The sequence below is a fragment of the Copadichromis virginalis genome, linkage group LG18 (assembly GCF_057382275.1).
Source record: "Copadichromis virginalis isolate Kocher_CV1m ecotype Utaka linkage group LG18, C_Virginalis_male_GT1.1, whole genome shotgun sequence".
NCBI lineage: Eukaryota > Metazoa > Chordata > Actinopteri > Cichliformes > Cichlidae > Copadichromis > Copadichromis virginalis.
Window position 1 is genome coordinate 5,215,287 of NC_140635.1, and position 9,607 is coordinate 5,224,893.

Here is a 9,607-nt window from a genome sequence, read left to right on the forward strand (position 1 = left end):
TTATTGCAAATCGGTCTGTAAAAAGGGTCACCAGTGCCTTTACTGCCTCAGGAAACTTGCTCATTTCCACATTGAGCGAAAGATTTGAACTTTGTTTTCTTGTTCTTTTATTGAGTCTGTTTTATCTTTTTGTTTGGTGCCATGGTTCAGTCAGACCTCTGTCACAGAGAAAAATTGACTGAATTAGTGAGTGAGATGGTCCAGTCGTCTGATAGATGAGTCACAGGCCTGTTTAGACTCCCTGTACTCTAAACAGGTACCACAGATGGCTTAATCAATCCTTAAAAATGGTTCCCATCCTCTACGGGGTGGATTTAGCTTCTTTCTTCAGGACGGAGGTTTCTAGTTCCAAGATGCAGGACAAAGCATTATAAAAACAGCTTTGTCCCTGCTGCTGTCACTGAACTCAAGAAGAATTGTTTTTGATTTGATTCACTTTGTTTAATTAAAATATGTGTTTTGTCAGGTTTCATTAGGTGTGTGTGTTTGTGAAGGGAGGCCAAATGCTATCATTGTTCTGTAAAGCAAATTTACCTGTGGGTATAAATAAAGTAACCTTAACTTAAAGCTTATAGGAGGTTGTGAGGTCACTGCCTCCACCTGATTATGTAATTAACCAGCAGACTGGTACGTTTATATATAATATACTATAAGTTATATCATTATAATTATGTGTACATCATATTTCTTATGTACATTTTAGACCTGGGAGCAGAAATGCTGATGAACTGGTTTTTATTCAGGAACAGGCAGAGCGTCCTCTCTTCCTGGCTCCATGTCTATAATTATGTCACACACTGATTCGCTCTCACAAAATCACCAAAACACGGCACAAATCCCACCAATGGTTCAATTCCTTATAAATCTTTGAATCAGGTACTGAAGCAGTGACGTGCTGAATGAAGCTTCAGTCGTCATTGATCACGTGACTCTGTTCAGACAAACCAAGCCTCAGCACAGCGTTTCTGAAGCAGTGTGTTGATTTTTTGACACACGTGCCGGAGCTTCAGCTTCAAACGGGCCGTCACCATCAGAGTTGCTGGAACCATGTCCCACTACTGGCTACTCTGTTTTATTCTGTGTTAAGTTTTTGAATGTGAATTTTCTGTGTTAAGAATAACAAAGAAAATGTAATGAAGTGATTTTAAAGTTTAAACTTTGTGTTAAATCTTGTAAGTCAGAGAGAGAGAGAGAGATGAGGTGTGGGTGGACATCAGATGATCAAATGTCAACAACCTGATTGGCCCAAGTGTGAAGATGTGACGTCCACTGAGGGAAGGGGGGAGAAAGGGTGAGCAGGTATAAAAGTGAGGTGAAGAAGAGATTCGGGGTTCTTCCCTTTTGTCCTCTGTGAGATGAGCAGTTCAGAAGTTTGGATCTAAGAGGTTCACAGTTAAAATTCCAGCAGAGACGCTAAAAGGAGAACCACAGTCCAACCTGTGAATGTTTTTAACCCTTTGTGAAACAACAACAGGGCCGTACAGAGAGGTTTAAAGGGGCGGGTGCTCAAAGTTAAAAAGGGGCACATTGAACCAGGCTGAATAACAACAACACACATTCATCAAGAATCTAATATGGGAAGGGCAGGGCTATGTTGATCTGAGACTGTAGACATTAAAAAGTCCCTAGGAGAGATGGTAGCTGATTAAACAAGTGTCATGAGATAATAACAAAATGCAAAGATTGGTGACAGCGCTTGGAACCATAAGGCAACAAAAAACTGTGAGAAATAATTTAGGCTCTGCCTGTGAATCACTCTTTGCTTCTCTTCTTCCTTCCATCCCATCATTTCATATATCACTCTCCACTTGCTATGTGAGAACAAGGCACAACTTGCTATTGCAATAAACTATAATCTAATTATCCACACCTAACAACTCTTGCACTTAATCTATAATAAAATGATGACAGAAAAATGTTATAGCCCTGCCTTTAGTAGCCTCACACAGCTCCTACTGTTTAGAATAGAATAGAATATAATTCAACTTTATTGTCATTGCACATGCACAGGTACAGGGCAACGAAATGCAGTTTGCATCCATCCAGAAGTGCTTTAGTGATATAGATATATTGCAGTAAATATTAGCAATAATATAGATATGTAAATATAGATATGTTTAAATAGATATGTTTAAATATAGATATGTTTCCTCCTCATGTCCTTACTAGGCATGTCTGGACAATGTTATATCATGAGTAATATTTTTTTTTTTAAATCCATCTAAATAAAACACACACATGCACGCACACACAGTGACATTTTAGACCTTCTTCAGAATACTGTATATACTATGGGCATCATGGTGCTGATCCAGAATCCTTACATTATTATTTATTACTAGAGCTACAATAATAAAGCAATGAGGAGGGGGAAGTAATAAATATGAAATAATGTCATTATGATGATTCCACTTGTTTCACTATCCACTCTGTGCAGGGGCAAAGCTTATTACATTTTTAAACTGTAGAGATACAATAATTTTACTGCTGTAAAATCCAAATTTTGTCTTATTTAAAATATAAATCTAATATAATCTGCTTCTTAATGTATGTTCTTTAAAATACAGTGTGTGTGTTTTAATATATTATAATTATAATAATTATTATGTGGACATGCATATTAGATCGTTTTTTAGTGAAATATAATCCCTCCAGAAAGGCAGGAAAAGCCCGGAAACTTACTTTAAAACTAAATATGTTCTAAATACTTTAAAACTAAATATGTTCCCTAAAACGGTGACAGAGCTACAGACCCATGACAGCCTTACACAGGTAGCCAGCAGCTGTGACCAGCACTACTTGTGCAGTTAATAAAAGGACAGGTAATGTTTGTCGCGCTGTTGCACACACAGCACGCTCGTTTGTTTCAGTTCGTCAGTTGCAACAAGACAGCTTACCAACGTGTACGTAATAAGCCAATACTCCTGTGTGCTATACACTACAGTGTGCGCTGTGCACCTACTTACTGGGTTTGTCGCATCAGTCTGTGTCTCTGAGTTAACTTGTGTTTCTCATACAGCTCCGGACCGCTAAAAATGCGCGTGCTCTTTGTGAGCTCGTTCCCGGCTCGTAACCAGCGCGTTCTGTCGTCAAGGGCGATCATTGGTTAAATGTGATCATGTGACTGATGCAAGCCAGATCCTTTTATTTAGCAAAACTGTGATTAATAGTTAAATATTATTGTTGAGGGGCACAGACAGGACTCCGCACGCACGCACACAAAAGAAATTTTTTTTTTTAAAAAAGTTGCCTCAACAAAAGGGCACTTTGGGCACCCATCAGGAAAGGGGCGGGTGCTCAAGCCCCTATAGCCCCCCCCTCTGCACGTGCCTGAACAACAAAGGCATAAATATGATCATATCAATATTATCTACTGGGTCAGACTCATAGGATCAGGGATTAGAACTCCTTTTATCAGAGAGATGAAATCTACTTCCTGTACAGGGTTTTTTTGTGGGCCTACCGATCGACAGAAACTAGAGTCAATAAAAAAACTAGACATTGGCTCAATGTGTGTGTGGCACAGGCAAACAAGGACTGAGCGCTGTGTAGTCCCACATAAAGTCAGACACCTGGTCACCCTAGGTGGACCATGGCATGGTCTATATGGAGGATACAGACACTGCTGAAAACATGACTCTGTCTGGTTTAGATGATCAAATGTCTTTACTTTAGGAGGCTGTGGCTCAGAGTACATTCACATAATGCCTTTGAATAAATGTAAAAAGCTTGTTTTGCTCCTGCTTTGATTTCTTTGTCCAGGTAGAAATTCTGCTTTTTGCCTCTAAAATCTGAAACAGTTTGAAACAAAGTTTGGCGCTCTAATCCTCTCTGTGTTTGTCCTTTGGTCAGATGGTGATATTGAATGAAATATTCCAGTATTCAGTAGCTCAGCAGCTTTGTAACATGTGGTTTTGCACACTGTTCAAACCTCAGATGTTTGTGTAAACAAGTGTGGAAGACACAAACTCACGGGGGGAGGAACGACATTTACTGTTGATGTGTCTGACATTTAGTCTCCATGAGTTCTCATAAGACTGAAGAACTCTGTGATCTCTAACATGCAGCTGTATGTTTTGAAATCATGTGTCTCATTCTCTGGACTTTACTAGACAACGAGTGAAGAACATGTAACGAATATCATCTTTAAAGTGATGAATAATAACTCTGCCTCTGTGTCTTCATAAAAAGATCGTACTTCTGAAAGGTCAGAGGGCAGCATCCACTCTGGGTTTACACAGTTTTGCAGGTTTAGCTCTTCTGAAGTTCAGCACCTGCTTTTTCAACCAATCAGAAGCCAGTATTGTAGAGAGTTCATATTTCTTTTCATGCAATTGAATAATTTTGAATGTTTAGGTGAATATTTATATTTAGAGTATTTTCTCGATCAGTGTCTTCAGTCCTGACCCTGAGTGCGTACGTTTAAAAATAAAGTGATATAACTTCTTTTACATTACTGTGAACTTCTTGTACAGTTTGACAGCTGATTGTTGTCGTGTTTGTCGTCATATGAAGATCGTTTCCTAAAGAGGACTGAACAGTCATTTAGCCTCTGGCTCCATCCATGAATCTGATGTTTGCTGTATAATCTGTGCTGTTAATAGTGTAATGGAACATATAATTTGTACATATAATTTCATATGTAATTATGATGATCTTTACCCATGAAGATTTTAAATGAAACGATAAACAAAGGCCAAGAAAACTGAGTTAAACTCCTGAGTCTACTATATATTTGCACCATGAAGAAATGAATTGTTTGCACCAGTAATAAATAATCAAATATATCAAATTATCATCAATGTTTAAATAAATGAACCATCGCACCAAACAAAACAACAATTCAACAGACAGTTCTATAAACCTGTGGATGATTCAAAGTGCTGCTATAACTGCACAACAAAACTGCAGTGAGAAAAGCTTTGGATGTTCAGTTTAGTTATAATGACAGTTAAACAACTAAAATACTCGATTAAGTAGGTGAGAAAAAGTTACATTTACTGGATCAGTTTAAGACCAAAATACATTTGAATGAATTACTGACATGGACACTTTGTGAAAAATTACTAAACAGTTCAGGCAAAATTTTACTAAAACCTTGAATTAAACTTGAAAGTTTTCATTTAAATTCCACTGTGACTGTGTACACAGGAAAAACTACAAAATAATGTTTGTTTGTTTGTTTTTGTAAACATTGTGGACCGATCTGCATTTGTTGTTGCTAAATTTAAATATTTGTTACTATTTAATGATCATAATCTCATTTGAACATAGGTTTGATTTAGTGGAGTCAGTTGTTCCCATGCATCATTCTGTAAGTGTGAGAATGAACTAAGATTAGAAAATGTCAAAATATAAAGTTTGATTTATTTTTATTCATCACAGCATCCTAAACTTTGCTGAACTTTTTGAAATATAAAATGAACTCGCTGAGTGTTGACTGTCACATTTCAAACATCCAAGTAAAGATAAACTATTAAACTTTAACTGGGTCAGACTTGTTACTGCATGCTGTAACCAAACATACCACACCCTGCATCATGTGATTGGCTCTTGGTCGCTCTGTAAGAATATTTCTTTAGTGCCTCCCTTCACAGATGTGTCTGTATCAGGATGGGTCTAAACAACATGGTGTAAATGCAGTTGCTGGTGAGCCTCATTTCCTGTAGGAGGTGAACAAGAGCAGAGATCTGTTTCCCTTCAGAGCACAGAGGTTGTTTCTGTTCAGAGGAAGTGAAACTGTCTGACAGTCACTGAGAGACGGTGAAACGGCACAGCACATGAATCAAATGGACCAAACAAAATTCTGCTGTTCAGTCTGTTTGGATCTACTGAAGGATCCGGTGGCTATTCCCTGTGGACACAGCTACTGCATGAACTGTATTAAAAGCTTCTGGGATGAAGAGGAAAACAAGAAAATCTACAGCTGCCCTCAGTGCCGGAGGACTTTCACAGCGAGGCCTGTCCTGGAGAAAAACACCATGTTAGCAGATTTAGTGGAGGAGCTGAAGAAGACTGGACTCCAAGCTGCTCCTGCTGATCACTGCTATGCTGGACCTGAAGATGTGGCCTGTGATGTCTGCACTGGAAGAAAAATGAAAGCCTTCAAGTCCTGTTTAGTCTGTCTGGCATCTTACTGTGAGAAACACCTTCAGACTCATTATGATGTGGCTCCATTAAAGAAACACAAGCTGGTGGAGCCCTCCAAGAAGCTCCAGGAGAACATCTGCTCTCGTCATGATGAGGTGATGAAGATGTTCTGCCGTACTGATCAGCAGAGTATCTGTTATCTCTGCTCTGTGGATGAACATAAAGGCCACGACACAGTCTCAGCTGCAGCAGAAAGGACTGAGAGGCAGAGAGAGCTGGAGGTGAGTCGACAAAACATCCAGCAGAGAATCCAGGACAGAGAGAAAGATGTGAAGCTGCTTCAACAGGAGGTGGAGGCCATCAATCAATCTGCTGATCAAACAGTGGAGCACAGTGAGAAGATCTTCACTGAGCTGATCCATCTCATCCAGAAAAGAAGCTCTGATGTGAAGCAGCAGATCAGATCCCAGCAGGAAACTGAAGTGAGTCGAGTCAAAGAGCTTCAGGAGAAGCTGGAGCAGGAGATCACTGAGCTGAAGAGGAAAGATGCTGAGCTGAAGCAGCTCTCACACACAGAGGATCACATCCAGTTTCTACACAACTACCCCTCACTGTCAGCACTCAGTGAGTCTACAGACTCATCCAGCATCAATATCCGTCCTCTGAGCTACTTTGAGGATGTGACAGCAGCTGTGTCAGAGGTCAGAGATAAACTACAGGACATTCTGAGAGAGGAATGGACAAACATCTCACTGACAGTCACTGAAGTGGATGTTTTACTGTCAGATCCACAACCAGAGCCAAAGACCAGAGCTGGATTCTTAAAATATTCATGTGAAATCACACTGGATCCAAACACAGCAAACAAAAAGCTGTTATTATCAGAGGGGAACAGAAAAGTAACAGCAGTGAAACAACAACAGTCTTATTCTGATCATCCAGACAGATTCACTATAATGTGGCAGGTCCTGAGTAGAGAGAGTCTGACTGGACGTTGTTACTGGGAGGTGGAGTGGAGAGGGGGAGGAGTTTATGTAGCAGTCGCATACAAGAATATCAGCAGAACAGGGAGTGAATGTTGGTTTGGACATAATGACAAATCTTGGTCATTAGATTGTAACAACAACAGTTTTACATGTTGGTACAACAACATCAAAACTCCTGTCTCAGGTCCTCGTTCCTCCAGAGTAGGAGTGTACCTGGATCACAGAGCAGGTATTTTGTCCTTCTACAGCGTCTCTGAAACCATGACTCTCCTCCACAGAGTCCAGACCACATTCACTCAGCCGCTCTATGCTGGACTTTGGGTTTTGCAAAATGGAGACACAGCTGAGTTGATTAAAGTGAAATAGACTGAAGTCTTTCATATTGTGGGTTTAAATCTGTATTTTAGTTTCATTTTATTTTCTCTCCATCATTTCTGCACAGAGATCAGCTGTCAGTCAAACATTATGGGTGGTACCTCCACATCTTCTAGTTGTTCTCTTGATGTTTCTGAGTTTTTAAAGGAGATCTTTCCTGTGACTGTTTATGGAGGCTATCACTGCTCATCATCATTTTGATTTACTAAAATATTTCTCCACATGAAAATGTAAACTTCTCTATCCTCTAAATGTTTCTGGAATATTTGTATTGAAAAATGTCGACATTTCTCTTTATGAGTATGGCAGACCATGTGTGTGTGTTTGTGTTTGTTTTTGTCAAAATCATCAAACAAATGAGGAAAAACTGTGATTTTAATGAATGACTTCATATATTGTGTTGATGTTTTATTGTGTGAATAAACTGGAAGGTTTGACTATAAATCAAACTTTGAACAAAGTCTTTTCTTCTGTCTTCATTCCAGGATCTCACTCAAATCTGATGCAGAAAATATGAAACTAATCTGAGAGAATAACTGAAGCAGTTTTCCTCCTGAAGCATCACAAAGTTCAGAGTTCATGTTTAGAGCAGAAGATTCAGCAGTCGCTCTGTGACCTTTCAACTTTCTTCACTAAAACAGCTTCATTACAGAGAAACAAGTCACATTTTCTTCATGTTCTTAAGTCCTTTCAAATGTTTTTAATGGTCCTTGAATGCAGCATCAGTGTCGCAGGTTTAAAAGGTCACTTTCTGTTGTGTTCAAAGATTTCCTTCAGATATGGTCTTTAATCAGTAAAGCCAGTGATACAGCAGTGTCATTAGCTGTGTTATTGGCACCAGGCTGTGTTTATGTATGTATTTAATTCTGTCTGAGGATGTCTTCAGCATGAAATGATCATTTGCTCAGCTGCTGTGTCTCATCTCTTATCAGACATTGGTTGGAACAGAGTTTTGTTGCTGACCATCTGACAAGAGGGTGAAGAAAAGCTTCAGGCTTCATTTGGACACTACGTTGGACAGAAGTCTCCACAAAAATGACTCAGAAACACAAATATTATTAATGAAAGTCCAAATGTCAAAAAGGGGTCATACATGATCCTAAGAAATGTCCTTGAACATTTGAACATGAGTCAGAGGGTTGTCAGGTTTCTACACTGCATCGTGGCATCAAGCCTGAGATGTCTGTGGAAACAAGTATGGAGGACACAAATGCACAGACGCAGTCGAGCTGTTTACTGCTGATGAGGAAGGAAAATAGTCTGTTGGATATTAAAGCAGCATTTATTAGAGTAAGAACAGATACTTGTGTCCTTCATTTGATCCCCGTCAATTTACAGAAGACTTAAGGACCCTTTGACTTCTAACATACAGCTGCATGTTTACAATTATTTATTTATTTATTTCTAGCAAAGCGAGTCTTTACTGATTAAAGACATATAATCAGACATATTACTGTTACTCTCTGAAAAAGACTCACATAAAGCAGATTTATCACAAGCAAACATCAAGACACATCCTTCATGGCTTAAAGGTGCAGTGGGACTCTTTCGCCATCTGGTGGTTGTAACAGTTATGACAACTGTTCCTGCATATATGTCCCTCCTCAGTGTGAAGAAGACTGGACTCCAAGCTGCTCCTGCTGATCACTGCGTGTTCCTCCTGTGTCTAAAATCTATTTCCATTATGAATCAGGAAACTGTTTGCACCAATCATAAAGCCAATAAAATACGTCACACACTAAGAAATAACAAAAAGGAATTGTGCATTTCAAGGAGATTTTTCCCTCGTTTTTTGAAATCATAAGAATACAAACTAATGCAAGACTGTCATGTTTTCATAAGTTTGTAGAGACACTGTTCTGTTGTATTCTAGGACATCAGTCACTTTTTAAATGCATGCTACTCCTCCTCATCATCATCATCATCAGCACCCATGACCTCCTTTTAGTCTTTGTTTTGTTATTTTTCAGAGTTCAGGAGACGTTCTTATGGGATTTCCACAGTGTACAAGTACTGTTTAGAGCCTTTACCTAAAAGAAAAGAGTAAAGTACAAAGTAGATTTACTCACTGCAGGAAAATAATGCCTCAATCTGATATATTGTCTTATATGACAAACTGAAAGTGATGCATCAAAGTGTAAGCAGCATTTTCCTGT

The 9,607-nt window shown here is 39.0% G+C and overlaps 1 protein-coding gene across 1 annotated transcript; it reads left to right on the plus strand.

Moving 5' to 3' along the window:
- Positions 1 to 5,768: 5,768 nt before the first annotated feature.
- On the plus strand, positions 5,769 to 7,806 carry LOC146687061 (tripartite motif-containing protein 16-like). Its single transcript, XM_085437964.1, has one exon. It carries the CDS (start codon positions 5,781 to 5,783, stop codon positions 7,440 to 7,442), a length of 1,662 nt encoding a protein of 553 aa, XP_085294090.1. The 5' UTR covers positions 5,769 to 5,780; the 3' UTR covers positions 7,443 to 7,806.
- The last annotated feature ends 1,801 nt before the right edge of the window (positions 7,807 to 9,607 follow it).